This window comes from Varanus komodoensis, unplaced genomic scaffold (assembly GCF_004798865.1).
Source record: "Varanus komodoensis strain SLA01 unplaced genomic scaffold, ASM479886v1 scaffold19, whole genome shotgun sequence".
Lineage (NCBI taxonomy): Eukaryota > Metazoa > Chordata > Lepidosauria > Squamata > Varanidae > Varanus > Varanus komodoensis.
Genome location: NW_025335550.1, coordinates 11,360,424 through 11,376,972, shown reverse-complemented (window position 1 = coordinate 11,376,972; position 16,549 = coordinate 11,360,424). Strand labels below are relative to the sequence as shown.

The 16,549-nt window shown below is 61.2% G+C and overlaps 3 protein-coding genes across 3 annotated transcripts in view; 2 read left to right on the top strand and 1 right to left on the bottom strand.

The window, feature by feature from the left end:
* PIEZO1 (piezo type mechanosensitive ion channel component 1) overlaps window positions 1–1,055 on the top strand; it is a 79,087-nt gene extending 78,032 nt beyond the window's left edge. The window contains exon 53 of the mRNA XM_044428089.1: window positions 219–1,055. Coding sequence (XP_044284024.1) covers window positions 219–468 — 250 coding nt within the window. The 3' untranslated portion in view covers window positions 469–1,055. The remainder of the gene's footprint in view (window positions 1–218) is intronic.
* Window positions 994–8,976, bottom strand: CTU2 (cytosolic thiouridylase subunit 2). The gene is made up of 15 exons (XM_044427894.1): window positions 8,962–8,976; window positions 8,166–8,240; window positions 7,807–7,885; window positions 7,635–7,694; window positions 6,810–6,870; window positions 6,071–6,180; window positions 5,340–5,644; window positions 4,790–4,925; window positions 4,365–4,496; window positions 4,134–4,225; window positions 3,840–3,943; window positions 3,235–3,370; window positions 3,022–3,091; window positions 2,306–2,364; window positions 994–1,353 (listed from the first exon to the last, which is right to left on the bottom strand). The coding sequence occupies exons 2-15, from the start codon at window positions 8,222–8,224 to the stop codon at window positions 1,302–1,304; spliced, it is 1,455 nt and encodes a 484-aa protein (XP_044283829.1). The 5' UTR covers window positions 8,225–8,240; window positions 8,962–8,976; the 3' UTR covers window positions 994–1,301.
* A 466-nt stretch (window positions 8,977–9,442) lies between these two features.
* RNF166 (ring finger protein 166) lies at window positions 9,443–16,070 on the top strand. Its single transcript, XM_044427972.1, has 6 exons — window positions 9,443–9,755; window positions 11,999–12,155; window positions 13,145–13,257; window positions 13,449–13,563; window positions 13,939–14,046; window positions 14,756–16,070. The coding sequence occupies exons 1-6, from the start codon at window positions 9,481–9,483 to the stop codon at window positions 14,819–14,821; spliced, it is 834 nt and encodes a 277-aa protein (XP_044283907.1). The 5' UTR covers window positions 9,443–9,480; the 3' UTR covers window positions 14,822–16,070.
* The last annotated feature ends 479 nt before the right edge of the window (window positions 16,071–16,549 follow it).

Here is a 16,549-nt window from a genome sequence, read left to right as displayed (position 1 = left end):
CCCCCCCGTTATCACCCCCACCTGCTGTTGCCTTAGACCAGGTTCTGGGCACATGGCGATTCCTCACATCTGTCCTAAATTGTCCGCCGTTCGGCTCCGTGGGAGGGAAGGGCACTTCTAGCCGAGTGGTGAAGGAGTGGAATTGTGCGATCTTGCGTGGGGGCCCAGCCGTGTGGCTCTGGGGTTCCCCGGCTAAGCCCCCCTCCCCCCCTTCCCAGGATCATGGGCCTGTACGTCTCCATCGTGCTGGTGATCGGCAAGTTCGTGCGGGGCTTCTTCAGCGAGATCTCGCACTCCATCATGTTCGAGGAGCTGCCCTGCGTGGACCGCATCCTCAAGCTGTGCCACGACATCTTCCTGGTGCGCGAGACCGGCGAGCTGGAGCTGGAGGAGGAACTGTACGCCAAGCTCATCTTCCTGTACCGCTCGCCTGAGACCATGATCAAGTGGACGCGCGAGAAGGAGTGAGGCGAGGCCACGGGCGCTGCACCAGAGACCGCCTCTCGGCCGTGGGAAGCAGCCTCCTCCAGCCACGGGGAGGGCCCGACGTGGACGTGGGGGGGGCCGCTGCACCGGACACCAAGCCACCTGTCCTCCTCTGCCCGGCTGAAGGCTCCCTCCGTGGGGCAGCCCTACCTCTGCGCCAGATCGGTCGCCCCATGGCTTGGGGGAAGGGGGAAAACTCAGTCACTTTTGGAAACAGGTTACCCGTTTTTAGTCAAAAAAAGGAGCGCGTGGGGTGTCTGGACAGGGTGGGACGTAAAGGGACAACTTCCCCCCTCGCACTCAAAACTCCCCGTTCCAAGGGGTGGGGGCTGCTGGGTGGGGTGCAGAGCACTGGCAGGCCACACGCAGAGCCCGGGCGCCAGCCTGCGGGACACCCCCCGCCCCGTCTTGCTCTCGCGCTGCCACGAGGGCTCCCCCAGCCAAGACGTCGCCAAGTGCCGCTCCCACACTGCAGGAGACGAGGGAGTGCGCGTGGAGTGCACAGACTTTTTTTTAAAGGAGGTGGTTTATTTATACAGATCTATATAATAAAAATACAAAAATAAAAAGCGGGGCGTGTGGACGGGAGCGGGTTGTTCTGAGCGGGTGGCGCTCGGCGGGCGGTTTGCGGGGGGCGTGGAACAGGGACTGTTCCGCAATAATTTAGTTGGTGTGGGAAACAGCTCGTGGCGGCTGCACGGCCAGGGGATGCCGAGGGGCGCAAGACCGCCCTGCGCGAGGTGGTCCTCCAAGGCCAGCCAGGATCTGGTGCCACTTTGCTGGCAGGGCATGCGAGCACAGCGGCCCTGTGAAGCTCAGGGCTCGTCTTCCAGCAGGAACTCCTGGATTTCTTGCTTCATTGCAGCCCTACGGGAGGAGGAGGAGGAGAAAAGGGGAGCTCCCTGGGCGGTGGCTGCATTTGTCTGGAGGGAGCAGCGGTCAAAGGCGGTGAGAGCGGCATCCTTCCTGACCCCCCCCCCAAGAGCTGGCATAATCCAGCGACTGGCCACTTGCCCGACGTGCGCTACACGAGTGCCACTGTGTACAACGGGGAGTCCAAGCCCCTGCGGGGCATCGGCTTCTTCACCCCCAGGCCACAAGGCCCGCAGCCAGGGACCCTGCAAGCTGGACCCCGAGGCGTTCAGAGGGCTCAAGGGGGCCACTGTCTGTTTTGCACGTCTCGCCTCTTGCGGGGGCTGCTTGCTACGAAGCCTGTGGCCAGCTTTTCCCTGGCGGTTCCACAGTCGACGCTTCTGGGGCTCTGCTGTTCCGGGTTGTTTTACCTCTGCTATAGTCTGACACGGAAAGGGAAGCCGTGCTCTCTTGGAAAGTGTTTGCCTTCAGCTGCTTCCCTGGTTTCATCATCCCTGGGGGATCCTGAGTGTTTTAGGCAAGCGAGCAACACTAAATAATTCCCAAGGCTGGGTACTGCTACCCAGAGGGCCCGGTGAAGGGGCTTGCCTCACCAGAGAGTTCTGACTTGCTTGCCCACGGGCCGGACTTGCCTCCCCGGGTCCCCTTCCCTTTCCCCGCTCCTGCTGCCATGTTGTGTTTTCCACTGTTGTGACAGCTTTCCTGAAGTTTAGCTATCTGCCGGAAAACGCTCAAGCTTCCGGTACGCGGCTGTCTCTACCCCTCCCTTTTGGTTTGGGCCATGCCCATCCCCAGAACGCAATTAGCTAATCCAAATCCGGCCCTCGACTTAGAAGCTGCGATGGTGCTCCTGGGCCACCCCCGACCAGGCTGTCCTCTGCAGCTCGCGTCCAGAGGTGATCCCTCCCACGGCCTGTGTGCCCTGCGGCAAAGTCGCCAGCCATACCTGCAGCGCCGGCGCTCGGCCTCGGAGAAGATGTACGGTGGGAGGGGCTCCAGACTGCCCTGGGAAGGAGCAAGATGCCGGCGAATCAGTAACCCCACAGAGCAAGATGCCGGCGAATCAGTAACCCCACGGAGCCAAAGTTCCCCTTGCTGCTGGTGGGGCCCCCATGGGCCTCTCGCCTTTTTCGCTGGGCATTCGGCCCTTGACGCGGATGCCCGGCCCAGCATCTTCCGGAGCCGAATTTTTATGGAGCAGCCGCCTTTGCCCAGCAAGAGCGGCGGGAAGGCCTCCGGCTCCGGCTCGGTGTTGCAACATTCCCCTCCCCAGCTGGAGCAGGCAGGAGCGGCAGCGAGACTGGGGGCTCTGGGCATATTCGGGAAGGGGTGGAACCGTCCTGGGCTGCGTGGCTGCTCCAGAGGAGGAGTGACCCGCCCAGAGGAAAGAAGGACTGGTCTTGCTTTGCTCTGAAGCCCCTCCAGCTTCTGGTAAGAAAATCTGAGTGTGTTTTTGGCATAACCCAGGAGGGGAGGGGGGCTTGGTGGGCACCCGGAAGGCCTCTGGTGCGAGCATCGGCTGCTCGGCTCGGGAAGTTTCTCTTGACCATCGCAGGACAATTCAGTGGTGACTCCTTGTCCCGAAGCCCCAGAGGGGCAGCCATGATGCAGCCGCTCCACAGCAGGGAAATCTCATGTTTTGCCCCCACCCCCCGGACTTACCATGTCTCGGACAGTCAACCGGCAGCTGTAGCAAAGCAAGGGGACGAGCAGCTCCCGGTGAGGAGAGTCCCTAGTGCAGGGAGGAGAGCAGTGTCAGGCCTCCGTGCGCTGCCTGCCCAGAGCTTTTGGGGGGAGGCTGGTAGGGCAGGGCGCCGCCCGCCCCCTGCAAGGCCTCAGTGCTCCGTGGGCCTGCCCCCCTGCCCCTGGCCTCACCCGATCCCGGGAGGACTCCTGCAGCATCCCGCGCAGTCCCGGGCCCCTCCGCAGCAGCCACTCCCAAGAGAGGGGGGCGCCGGCTTCCGGCAGAGCTGCTCCGACAGCCGCATGGCCTGCGAGGAGGAGCCGTCCACTGCGAGAAAAGCAAGGGCGGTCAGCGCTTCCCCAGAGGGGCTGCCTCCAGCACAGGGGCCCCACGGGGGCAGAGGAGGCTGCTGGCTCTGCAAGCTGAAGCGCTTTCAGCCCGAGGACCTCCGGAGAGGCAGCTGGGCCTCCCGCCAGAGGGCCTGCACCCAGGGGGGCCGCCACTTCTCTGCATGTGGGAATCGGGACTGCCGAGAAAGACTGTTCCTCCTAGGAGGCGTCCTGTGCAGAGGACAGGCGGAGAAAGCCCTCGTGGAGCGCGGCAGGAACACCCCTCCTGGCTCCCACGGCTGAGAGCGTTTGGGGGACCCTTGCTCCCCCTTCCCACACCCTGCAGAATTTGGGGGGGGGGAGGCAAGGCTGCGACGGCATTTGAGTCCCCTCCGGGAGCCACCCAGCCCGCCGTCCGTCCTGCTCGCTAAGACGGAACTGGACGGCCCCGTCCGGCTTACACGCACCAACGTTGGTGTCGAGGGAACAGAGGCAGAGGAGGCAGCGTGTCGGTCCTGCGGGGTCACCGGGCCCGGCGTCTCGAGGGCTCGCTCCCAGCTTCTCGCCCGTCCTGCAGGGTGGACCAGGAAGGCATCAGGAGCGGGCACGGCGGGCAAAGCGAATCTTCCCGCCCGGATCGCTTGCCACCGGCTCTGCTGCCGAGTGCCAAGGGGGGCTGCAAACCAGCCCCTCCCGAGGGTGGGCCCGTGGCCCGATCCACCCCCGCAGCCGCCGCGCAGGCCAGCGGAAGGCAGGCTCACCGGTAGACGGTGCTGACCGTGGAGGGGAACTCGCACTGCAGCTTGAAGAGGAAGCTCTCGATCAGGCGGTGGATGCTGGCCCTGTCGGGGGCCTGGGAAAGAGGGCGGCGGTGTGGGGAGGGCGGGAGGAACCGTCTCCCACAACGGCCCCCACCACACGCCCCGAGAGGCCCCCAGTGGGCAGGCCGGCCGGCTGCTGGCCCAGGAGCCTGCAGGCCGCCCCCAGCTTACTTTGGTGTCCAGGCCCGGCATGAAGATGGTGGGCACGCCAAAGAGGTGGTTGTAGAAGGCGATCTCTTTGGCCGGGTATTCCCGCATGGGGCGCAGGAAGAGCACGTCCCCGTGGCGGCCGTCCGCAAAGCCCTTTCGGGGAGGGAGGGAGGGGAGCAGTGAGCCCGGGCCTAGCAGACAGGGACAACTCCCCCCCCGCATTCCCAAACCCAGAACCAGGTTATTCAGCCACGCAGGGTGTTAGAAGCGACTCTGCTTCCCACGGCTACAGTCGCCAATCCCTGGATGCCCCCCCCGGAAGGCAGGAAGGCGTTTTGTGGGCTGTCTCTCGGGCTCCGAGTGAGACAGCGCAGCTCTCGCGCAGGGCGGGAGAGCCCACGCCAAAGGCAGCCAGCCAGCCAGCGGGAAAGCTCTTGTGCTCTCACTGTGTCAAGGGCCAGGAAGGCCCCCCGTCCCAGGCAGAGGTTGGTCAGCAGCTTGACGGCCACGCGGGTGCAGCTGTCCCCCAGCATCACTTTGCTGTATCCGTTCGTCCGCGCCACGTGCAAGATCAGGTGGTTCCTGAAGGGGGGACCATCGGTCAGGCCGTTCAGTGGACTCGTTCCGCGGCAGGACCCTGAATGCTTGCCCCCAATTCCCACCCTCGTCCTCAAAGGAAGGGACCCGGGGACGACTCGGACAGGGAGCCTTGACTGGATGGAGGGACAGAAGCCTCTGCTCTGCTCTCCTCCCCCCTCGCTGGAGCCACAGAGAGACACCCCCACACCATTCCAGAGCTTTCCGTGGCGCTGAACTCTTGCCCTCCTCCTCCTCCCCCGAGGAATGTAACCAACCCCCCCCCACCCCCGTGGCCCAATTCTGATCCACAGAAGGCGGCTGGCCAGAAGCGCAAGATCCAAGCTCTACGAGGCAGGAACATGCCCCTCGGGAGCAGCTGGGTAGGAAGAGAACGGAGTGGGAACCGCATTGGCTTACCGGAGGGTCTGCAGAAGCTCCTCTTTGGCAGTCAGGGATTTCACCGCCGCAAAGAGGCGGCTCAGTGCTTCGGCACGGGAATGGGGAGAACGCCCGGCTCCCGGACCCCCCGGCCCTCCCTGCCGGGACGAGTCCTGGATGCTCAGTTCCGCCACCCGAGGATTCAGCGCTCCGGCTGGGCCCTCCGCCTCCCCGCCCTGCTGCTGCCTTAGGAAGCTGTCCACAGCCTGCTTGTAGCTGCCGTGGCTCTGGTCCGTGGCAGCGTGGGAGAGCGAGTGCAGGATGGAGCCCGGAAGGTCAAACACCTAGGAGAGCACACGAGGGAGACTCGGCGGCCTCTGTGTCCCGTGCAGAGTGCTGGCCCATGCCGAGACGCAGAGCAGCAAGGCCTCCGCACACCCCAAGGCGGCACGACTTGCTGTGTTAGGTAATTATGCTACAGGAAGCCCAAGGTAGAAGATAAGGAGGACCAGCGATGGGATGCATGGGCTCCATCAAGGAAGCTACAACCCTGAATCTACAAGAGCTGAGCAAGGCTGTCATGAATAGGATATTTTGGAGGCGTGTCGATCGCAAGATCACCCCAAGGTATAGCACAGCGGAAAGGTAGAATAAAATGAACGATCTGAGGGCACGCGACAGCGACAGAGGACCGGTGGGCTGAAACGTGGAAACGGCCGCGAGAGGCCTGAGGTGGTCCACCCCCGTCTCCTTGCTCGCGTCCTCCTTACCTCTTCCAAGCTCACCAGGTGGTAAGGGAACCCCGTGGCTTGCAGGACTGTCCCCACCTGCCTGCGGATCTCCTCCTGCCTGTCCGGGCTCTGGCCACACAACGCTCCCTCTGCGAGGCAAAAGGGAGACGGGGGTTCAGGCGACCTGACTGAACAAGGGCCTTTGAGGAGCACCTCCATGCGCCCTCGTTCTGGCCGGCAGGCGGACACGAGGGCACTCACCCCTCCGATCAGCTCAGCCAAGGGCTGGTTTTAGTGGCAGGCATCTCCACCTAGTCTGCAAGGTTCTTCTGCTGTTCTCTCAAAGCACTGATTGGAGGTAAGGAGGAATTTAAAGGCAAGCGCCCTCTAAATACCCTGCAAAGACTCAAGTTTTGTACATACTGCAGGCAGGAGACCCCGTGGGTAGACAGAGAGGTAGTGCTTGGGGTGTGACAGAGGCTCTGCTGGGGGATTCAGTGCTGCTTCCTCCCGAGTAGGCTCAAAATGGCAATAAGTACATGTGCCTCTGTTCACTCTGCCTCTGGCTGCACCCACAGGGAGAAGGTGGCTCCCCACGAACATCCCCCTTTGGCCCTTGGGCTGAAAATATTCCCCCACCCCCCCAGGAAGCTTTTGAAATGTAGAGGAAGAAACATTCATTGTGTTGTTGTGATTGTGACTCAGGCTGAGCAAGCTGCCTTGGCCCCCAGGCAGTCCCCAGTTCGGAAAAAGCACACGGCGAGGGAGGACCGCTCACCGTCAACGAAGACAATTCCCGGCTTGAAGCGAAGTTTCTTGGCTGCTTCCCTGCTCAGGCCCTGCAATGAGAACGCAAGACACAAATGCGGAACAAAGGACTGGGAGCGTGTTGCGCCAAGAGGCTTCCCCAGAACCCGGGTGATTACTTCCTCCTTTGGCCTTATTCCACTTAAAAGGTTTAAAAGTTCTTCCGCTGTATTTCAGGGTATTAGCTTTTGTCAGTCACCCAGACAGGAGCACAGAGATGCAGTGAAGAACCACCATAATTTCTGTCAGCACGCACCATCTGGGTTTGCTGGAAAAGGGTGACAAGAGCCGACCGTCTGTGATACAGTCTAAAAACCAGCCAGTCAACACAAAATGCCAGGGATGCGTGAGCTGCTGCGGTTAAAGTTCCTTTAATGCCCCTGCCTGCAACTGCTCTCGGAGACTACAAACGTCTTGCCATCCCGAGACATTTGTAGTGGACGGGATATAAAAGCTTTTAATAAACAAATAAAGACAGCCTTTCGCGGCTGGGAGGGCAGGCACGAAATGTGCCTTCCCCGATGCTGCTCTGCTTGCGTGGGGCTTGCTGTGCCATTTCGGAACCACTAGTCTCAGCAATAACCTCCCTCTACTGTTGAGCCAACTTGGCTGTCACAGCCAGATCAGGAAGGCGCACGACACACAGAAGGCCCCGGCTTTCATTCCCAGCATTGCTAGGCAGGGCTGGAAATCAACGAGGGAGAGCTGCTGCCCGCCAGTGTCAGCCACAGGGAACTAGGGGGACCAAAGCTCCAGCTCAGCCAACGATGGCTTCCTCTGTTCCGTTTCCACATACCTCTTGCACTTGCCGCACCATTGAGCTGGAGGCAGGACCACCCGAATATGCAAGGAGGACCTGCAGCAAAGAAGAAACACACCCAAAAGCAGTTAGAAAACACGCCTGTTGCTCTGAGGGGTCAACTCTCCCCTCTGCCTCGCCCTTCAGTCGTGAGATACCCAGACGAGACCTTTTCTCCGGGGTAAATACAGCGATTCTTCCCAAGCGTGGCACGGAACTTGTGAACAAAATAGTCCTTGAAGCAGGCCCTGCAAGACAGACCGAGGCGCAGCAGTGAGACCAACGTATGGGCACAGCAACATGCACCGGCTGGCCCGGAATCGGTTTTAGTACACAAGAACGCTCCAGGAGGGGGATGCAACGCCGCAGCTCTGCCAGGCTGCCAGAAAAAGCTGGGAAGCCTCGAGGGAGCCGCAAAACGTGCAAGAGCCCTGCACAGAAGCCACCACATTTGCAGCTCTGCAGGCGGCCACAGCGAGCCGGCGGCTGCTCACCGCTGAAGCCACGCCACCCTCCCTCAACACTTACTTGCAAAAAGCGTCCCCAACTCGGATGATTAACACCGGGGAACCTTCTTTGCACTTCATACATTTCAAGGGGCGGCTTTGGAAAGAGAAAGAGGGCAAGTTCCAACTGGTAATGTGCCCAGGTCTGTCTTCCCCAGTCAGTTGGGCTACGATTCCCAGCCTCCCGCAGCTAGCCACAGAGAGCGCTTGCAAGTGTTACGGCGGCCTCTCGCCGTTTCTGCCTCAACTTCAGCATCGTGTACTGCTGGCTGTTGAACAGACCAGATACTGGGGGACGGGAGGCCCACATTTGCTGGTTCCTGACCCCGAGCGATCAGCCCATCATACTTCGCTCCCACAGCGCAGACTTGCCTAAATCCCGGGATCGCCTGCCCACCCCCTGCCAAGATCTGCACCCTTCCGCTTGTCAGCTGCCTTTGAAACCACAAATCGGCCTTTCCTTCGCGGAAAGCGGGGAGCTGGGCCTCCCCTAAACTCCTTGCCGCTCAACGCCCGCTTTCTGCCACGCAGCCCCCCCGCGACCCTGGAGGCTCCCGGGCGTGTCGGGCGCGACGCCCCTCCTCCCCAGCCACTATGCGTCCCAGCTGCGGAGAACGATGGGAGCTGCAGTCCAGCACATCGGGAGGTGTCCCGCGGGCGACGGCTGCCGCCAGGCATCCAGCACAGGCCGAGCCCTCTTGCTCGGGCGATCCGCCCCTTCCCCGGCCAGGCCCGGCCCCGCCGCGCCGCCCGTCCACCCCGCAGCGGACAACACGAGTAGGGGCCGTCCGGGCAGAGCCCGCGGCCGCGATCCTCACCCGCTGCGCGGCGCCCTCCGGGGCTGCCCGCCGCCGCCGCCGCCGCCGCACTCCTCGGCCTCGCACATCGCCGCCGGCGCCGCGACTTCCGGCGCGCTCTGACGTCACGAGCCCTGCCGGCACGGCCATAGATTCGTGTAGACGCGCGCGCGGGGTGCAGTTTCCGGGCCTGCTTTTCTCCGGGGGCAGCAGGAGCGCGTCTTCGGGCAGGGCACCCGGCGCAGACCCCGCGCTCGCCCAGGATGTTAAGGCTCCTCAAGGGCATTGGCAGGTTGGGCGGTATGTAAAGCTTGACGACGATGTAGTAAGCAAAGCTGACCCGGAAACTCGGCCCCTCCTACGCCTCTACATTTGTAGAGTCTAGGATTCACGCCGCACACCTCCGCTCTTGCCAGGCGCGTTCTGATGACGGCAAGAGCGACTCTCGCGAGAGCTGCCCCGTCTCCGCTCGGCGTCCGCCGGAGGGGAGCGCGAGCGGCGGAGCGTGAAGGCGCGCGCCGGCTGCTGACGTAGTTGGCGATGCGCCGCCCTTGTCCTCCTCTTCCATCTTCCTCCTCCTCCTCCTCCTCCTCGTCGTCGTCGGCGTCGTCCATGGCGGCGGCGATGTTCCGCAGCTTGCTGGTGTCGGCGGGCGGGTCCCGCGAGGCGCCGCCCTCCTCCGCGCCCTCTTCCTCGGCCGCCCCGGCCGCCCAGCCGCCGCCCGAGGCCGGCGCCGCGCTGGAGGCCCAGTTCAGCTGCCCCATTTGCCTGGAGGTCTACCAGAGGCCCGTCCGCATCGCGCCCTGCAGGCACACGTGAGGAGGGGCGCGGGGCTGCAGGAGGGTCCCGGCGAGGGGCGGCGAGGCGAGGGGAGTCGCGGCAGGACGGCCTCGGGGGCAGAGGGAAGGGCGCACGTGCCGGAAGGCAGGCGGCGGCGGCGGGGGGGCTGCAGAGGCCGAAGCGGGGGGTGCTTGTTATGTATCCTGCCATTTATGTGCCGCCTACTACCGGAGCCTCGATGGGCTGCCCTGGGGAGCAGGTGAGCAGTTGGGGCAGTGCTTCCCCCCCCCCCCAGGAAAAGAGTTGTCGCAGCGCGTGAAAGAGCGGTGTTTAAACGGTGCGAGCCGAGCTGGTGTGGTGTGGTGAGTTCGGTGTCACAGTTGCCAGCGACCACTAGTCCTCGCAGCCAGTCGGTGGGTTTGATTGCAGCTGCTCGGATGGGAGCCGCCCCATCTGAGCTCCGTTGGGCGCGACATAGACACGTGAAGCTGGACGAGCCGCTTGCTCTGAGCCTGACCTACCTCACAGGGTTGGTGTGAGGATGGAACGGAGAGGATGATCATGTAAGCAACCTCGGTGGGACGTGAACGTAACGATGGTGATGTCGGAAAAGGAATGTCCTAGGAATCCAGGACGTGGACTGAAACGAAGTAGCCTTTTCAACCTGGTGCCTTCCCTGTCATTTAAACTACAACTCCCCTCAGCCTTAGCTGCGTAGCAGCCAGGGATGATGTGAGCTGTGCTACAACGTATCTGGAGAACACCTGTTTAAGGAAGACAAAGAGGCATTGAGACCTCTCCAAGGGAATGTTAAGGGGTGATGATGGACTGAGCGAGAGATGAGGCGAGGGTGGCCAGAGGTGGCTGCAGGGGGAGGGCTGGAGGAGTGGGGAGCAGCAGAAGGATATTGGGGCATTTGGCACTTCAGAGGGGTAGCCTGGTGGAGCTGCAACCCTGTGCAAATTTAGATTGAGTTTCGCAGGTCTTTATTCTGTCTGAACCTGCATAGCATTGTGCCCTTCCTCTGCTCCAGCAAAAACATCAAAAAGTCTTGTGGGACCGTAAGGACTGAAATATTTATTCTGGCAGAAGTTTTCAGGAACCAGAGCCCACCCTGGAGCAGATGCATCATTTCTATGTATCAGTCGTCTCTCAGCTGCTTGTAAGGTCAAGGGCCAGGACGCTAGGTGCTCTCTGTTTACCACCAGCTGTATTTCAGGGGCCAGAACCTTCGAAGCCCACCTTAATAGATGGGCAGACGATCCTTTAGATACCACCTCTCAAGCTTTTTTGGACGTCTTGTCTTAAGACCAGCGCTTTACATTGCTCCCGGTTTAAATTGTTCTGAGTGTGGGCAAATTAATGATAATAGCCCATAAAGTTACCTTTTCAAAAATAAATCAGCAAAAAGTTCCCTTGGAAAGGAATTGCACTGAGGGAGCTTAGTTAGTGCTTACTCGGTGAAGCAGGAGAGAGACAGAAAAAGACCGGTTGGTTTCGCTTTCTTGAAAGGCCACCGTAGTCACAGATGGAATGGCAGGTTGCCCTTTCCTTCTCCACTTCGACAGCCTCAAGCTACTTTTCCGGGCCAGTGGATATCTTGCAAAGCTCCTTCCACCAGCTGGAAGTTAAAGGCATTTGAACACTGAACATGCCGCGCACTCCGACCTCCAAGCCCTTGCTTCCCTCCCGTTCCTGAAAGCCGTTCTCTGGCCCAAAGCTCTTTGTGTTATTGCTCATTCTTGTTGCCTCTCATCCGAGTTCCAGAGGCGCAGGATTTTTGGTGGGTGCGCAGGATTACCGGTGGGCTCATGATGCTTGTAAAAGACAAGAAGCCAACACTGGTTGCCTGAATAACTCTGTGTAGGTCAATTCTCATCTCCAAGCAGGGGCTGGGTACTGTCGTGCTCTGGAGCTTGAGCTGAAGCTGTTTTCGGGTGCGGCACAGAAAGCCCCAGAGCGATTTGGCCCTGCCAGCTTTAAGGCCAGGCAGTCTTCTTGATGCCCCACACCAGTGTTTCTTTCTCTACTGCACGACAACTGACACTGGCTTGGCGATTTGCAGCTGTTAATCTTTCTGCCTGTGCACACTTCACGGCCTCGCACTTACAGAATCGTTCTCCCGTGCTTTGAGACCTGCCTTGGCTTTGGGCTTGCCCGACAGAGCAACCAAGCCCCGCCCTCTGGCCAAATCCGTGCGCCATACAGATGTGTGCCCCCAGCTTTCCTGGGGTTCTCAAGACCGCGGAGTGAACCTGGGGCCCTGCTTCTCTTGCAGCTTCTGTGGGGAATGCCTGCAGCCGTGCCTCCAGGTGCCGTCTCCTCTCTGCCCACTTTGCCGCATGCCCTTTGACCCCAAAAAAGTGGAGAAGGCCTCCAGTGTCGAGAAGCAGCTCTCCTCCTTCAAGGCACCCTGCCGAGGCTGTAGCAAAAAGGTAAATTCAAGAGACGCGGGCTTGTTCGACCCAGGCAGAGCTGTGTGTGGGTGCATGTGTCCCCCCCCCCCCCCCCCCCGCCCCCCCCAAGTTGAGAACATCTTGCTGGAAGTGGGCGAGCAGCTCTGCATCTCTGCCCCTTTAGAGGAACGGCTCTGGAGCCAGATCCCTAGTCCAGTGTGGCCGGCGGGGGTGGCGGCTGCCTCCCTGGTTTTAGGGGTCCTGCCTAGCCATGCCAGGGACCGAGCGTGGAACATGCAGAGGCCCTGCTCCGCCCTGAGCCGTCGCCCGTGCTCAGGTGCAAACCGGGGCGCTGGGCCGGGCTCCTTCCCCAGTCCCACGCAGCGGCCGAGGACGGAACCCGCGGTGGGAGGAGCGGGGCGTGAGCCGCAGAGCCCCAGTCAGCCGCACGAGTGGCTTCATAAATGGAGTGGCCGGGGAATCTCGCCTTCTCGGGATGAGCCCAAAGTCGGATGGCCTCCGCTTCATCCTTTCTGCCCCAGCAACGTCCTGGCTTGGCTTGGCCTGGGACCCACTTGTTCACCTTCCTGTCATTCCGGGGTATTCACAATCCGCGATTATTTGTTCTTTTTAAAACATTAAAAATCGGGAAGGTGGACGGCCCGGTGTGGCCGTAGGGGAGGGGCTCTACAGGCACCGTGTTTGAGGGCCCAGAGACGCAATGCCAGAAGTCCATGATATGGAAAAATTGTCTACCAATAAAAAAGCACAGTTAAAGGCTGCAGGCCTGGACTGCTGATCTGGCCCTTGCAGTTTTCCCTTGCAGGACTGGCGGGAGGGTGGAAAGAAGCGGGGGGGAGCAGAAGGGTGAGGACTAAGGGGGTTGCCCTAGTGAGCGCTGGAACGGCCATGTCTGAGTAGCGTGGAGCCACCCTGACTTGGGCCCGGGCTGTGGGCAGGCGGCTGCAGGACGCTAAACGAACAGAGAAACTCGACGTGCCCACACCTGGCCTTTCCTTGCTTTCCAGGTGACCCTTGCAAAGATGAGGCCCCACGTCACGTCCTGTGCGAAGGTTCAGGAGCAAATGGCCAACTGCCCCAAGTTCGTTCCGGTTGTCCCGACTTCCCAGCCCATCCCCAGGTATCTCGTTTCTGTCCTGACCCGACTGGGGCAGGTGAGATGGTGGCCGCTTTGCGGTACGGCATCCCTCGTTCTGCCAAATCGGGGCGGGGGGGTGCGTTCCGCCCTTCTTGGGAACAGCAGCTGTTCCAAGCGGCCCCGGAGGCCGCTCCCCAGCGGGATGCCGACGGGTCCCTGTCCGTCTCTTGCAGCAACATCCCGAACCGGTCCACGTTCGTGTGCCCCTACTGCGGAGCTCGAAACCTCGACCAGCAGGAGCTGGTGAAGCACTGCATGGAGAACCACCGCAACGACCCCAACAAAGTGGTGGGTGCCACAGGCCGGGAAGACGGGGGCCGGGAAGACGGGGGCCGGGCAGGGGCATGGCCCCCGGGTGCCAGAGCCTTCCATGGGGGAGCGAAGCGCTGGGAAAGGGCTGCGCGTGCGAAGCGGACGGGGATGCTGGGCTGCCTCCCTCCGAGAAGGGCTGGTGTTCTCCCGCTGCCTCCGTGGGGGGCCCCCTGCCCTGCCGCCAGGCGCGGGGTGCTCCGTCTGCTTCTGCCTCCTCTAATCTCTAGCTGGCCTCTCCAGCGGCAGGAGCGATGTGGCCTCTGTCCTCTAAAGCAGAGAGAGAGAGGGAGAGTTGTTGTTTTCCTTCCTCCTGCTGACAGTCCATATCATCCCCCCACCCATGTGTTCCAGGTTTGCCCGGTCTGCTCAGCCATGCCTTGGGGGGACCCCAGCTATAAGAGCGCCAACTTCCTGCAGCACCTCCTGCATAGGCACAAGTTCTCCTACGACACGTTTGTGGTGCGTCCAGCTGCCGGCTGCATCCCTCGGGTGGATCGGCCGACGTTAAGGGCCCTGGGTGGCCGCAGAAGCACGTTGGTGCGGAGGCATTGCGGGATTTCACGGACCTGGTTGGCGCGCTCGCCACCTCGTGGACCGTCCAGGTTGATAGCAGTGGGCGATGGACGGAACTGGCCAGAGCTTTCCCACGCCTTGTGCTGCAGGCGGAGCTGGCTTCCCTGAGGCCTGGAATGACTCCTCTGGGCGGAGGGGGCAGGCTCACGCGTGCGGGGGGAGTCTTGTGCACCTGCCCCCTTGGAGGGATGCACACGTCTCAGCCCATGGAAAGCGGCTCTCCCTTTGCAGGGAAAAGGCGCAGGGTCTCAGTGGCTGTCCCCAGCGGGATGTGGGCAGAATCCCCCTCATCAGCCTCGTTCTCTTGGTTTCAGGGTGGGTCACTTGCGGCCACCCTACCCCCGAGCCCCAAATGGCTCGCCCTTTCAAGAAACAGCCTCTAATTCACAGTTCAGTGGCTACTGGCCAGCTCCCCACGAGGCTCGCGGGGCCGTCTCGGTCCAGCCACCATCATGCTTCAGGCGAGAGGTCCTCCCTGGGCGCCGTGTGGGGTGGAGGGTGGGAGGGGCCTTGGGGGAAGGGCTGTGGAAGGCGGATCACCTGGGTGGCGAGATTCTCGGGCCCCGCACAGCACTCTTTTCCTTCTCGCTTCCAGGACTACAACATTGACGAAGAGGCAGCTTTGCAAGCCGCGCTGGCACTCTCCCTTGCGGAGAATTGAAGGCGGCGGCCGCCAGGCAGCGCTCTGGAACTGGCGAGCTCCCGACGGCCTTCCGCACGGGCCCTTGCCCCTCGGCCGGAGGCCTGTGCTCCCACGCGGCAGCCCTCCTCCCTGGCTCCCGTCCCGCCTGCCCATTCGGGCGGCCCTTCCCGCGCGGTCGGAGCCGAAGGCACTGGGTGGAGGAGCCCCGAGGGGCCTGCCGGCCTGCTCGGTTCGAACTTTCGGTTGGACATTCCATTCGTAACTTAAGTACGGAGGGTCTATTTTATTAAGATGCTTTTAATAAGATTTTAGCACCGCCCGCCCTCGTTTGGTTTGCAGTTTATAATAGCCGCAAGGAATTTTGTGGGGAAACCATAGTTCGGTTTTTTTAATCACTGTTCTTTTGGCTAACTCGTTTGGGTCCTGCTTAGTTTTTTATTTAAAGGGAAGAACAAGCACGGGACCTTCGCAATGGTGGGAATATTCGTGACACCTTGGTGTCACTCGCGAGCTTCGCCGCCACCGCCACCGGGCAACGAACTGTGGGACAGAGCAGTGCGCGGCCTGCCAGTCGGCAGCTCGGAGGTCTCGGGCCCCCCGCGCGGAGACACAGTTTCTAGCCACGAGTGTTCGGCCGCCTCGCTCTCTCCTGCCCCCCCCCGCCCCACTGTTAACCTTGCTCATTTTGTACCAGCTTTTGTGATACTCCGTCCAGAGGTTCTTCGTGGGTTTTTTTCTACATCTCTCAGTGTAACAATACTCTTTTCACATTTTATAGAGAGAACAAAGCAGTTAACTCTTGATATTGCAATATCTGTGTTTGATTAGGAACAATAGTATTTTTATGAAACATTATTTTTTAAAGTATATTTTTTAAAGAAACAAAAAAATGGCACGGGTTCAAGAATTGCAGGTGGGGAGCAGCATGCTGGGCCCTGGAGAGGAGAAAGGCCTCTCTTTCCGACATGATCGCCTTCCCCGTGCCTCATGGCCCGAGGGTCTTGTCTCCTGGAATGAAAGAAACGCATCTTGGAAACGACCTTTCCGAGTCTCCTTGGCTTCCAGCAGCGGACAGTATCTCCGCCTCCCTCCCTCTCTTGCGAGCAGGAAGTGAGAGAGACGCAGGTGGGTGTCGTGGGTTGTCGTCCCCTCTTCCTTACCTTTCCGCTGCTGCTAGAAGTCCTGTGGAAGGGGTTGCCCTCCAGGTGTTCCGTTAATGGGCCAGTACGCTAAAGTAGGCTTGAAATAAATAGAAATGAATACACTACTGTCTGTGTGCGTGTGCCTGCCTGGGGCATGAAGAACTCCCTGCAGCAGGCAGCGGAGGACGTGCGGATGGCGGGGCGCCGGTGGTCTGTGGGGTCTGACCTCTTCAGTGGTCTTCCCTGTTTTTCAGGCAGGGCCCAGGTGGCCCCAGGCCGCCAGGCGAGGACTTTCCCGCTGCAAGGCCTCCTCTCGCCCTGGCCCAGCGGTGATGCTGCACCCCAGACGCGGCTGGAAGCCTTTCCGGCCGGCCCCCTCCACATCGTGCAAACCGGGCCGCAGAAAGCCAGCTGCGCAGGGGTAAGGCAGCCACGTTCTGGCAGGGCCGCACGGCCCCGGAAGCAGGGTGGAGCCCATGCTGAGCAGCTGCAGGTCTCCTCCCGGGGCTGCTTGTTTGATGCCAGAGGCTCGGGGCCGTCTGCCTGCTGCCACTCTGGCATTCAGTTTTGCCTCCACCTCCAGCGTCTCAGAGCTAAAGTATAA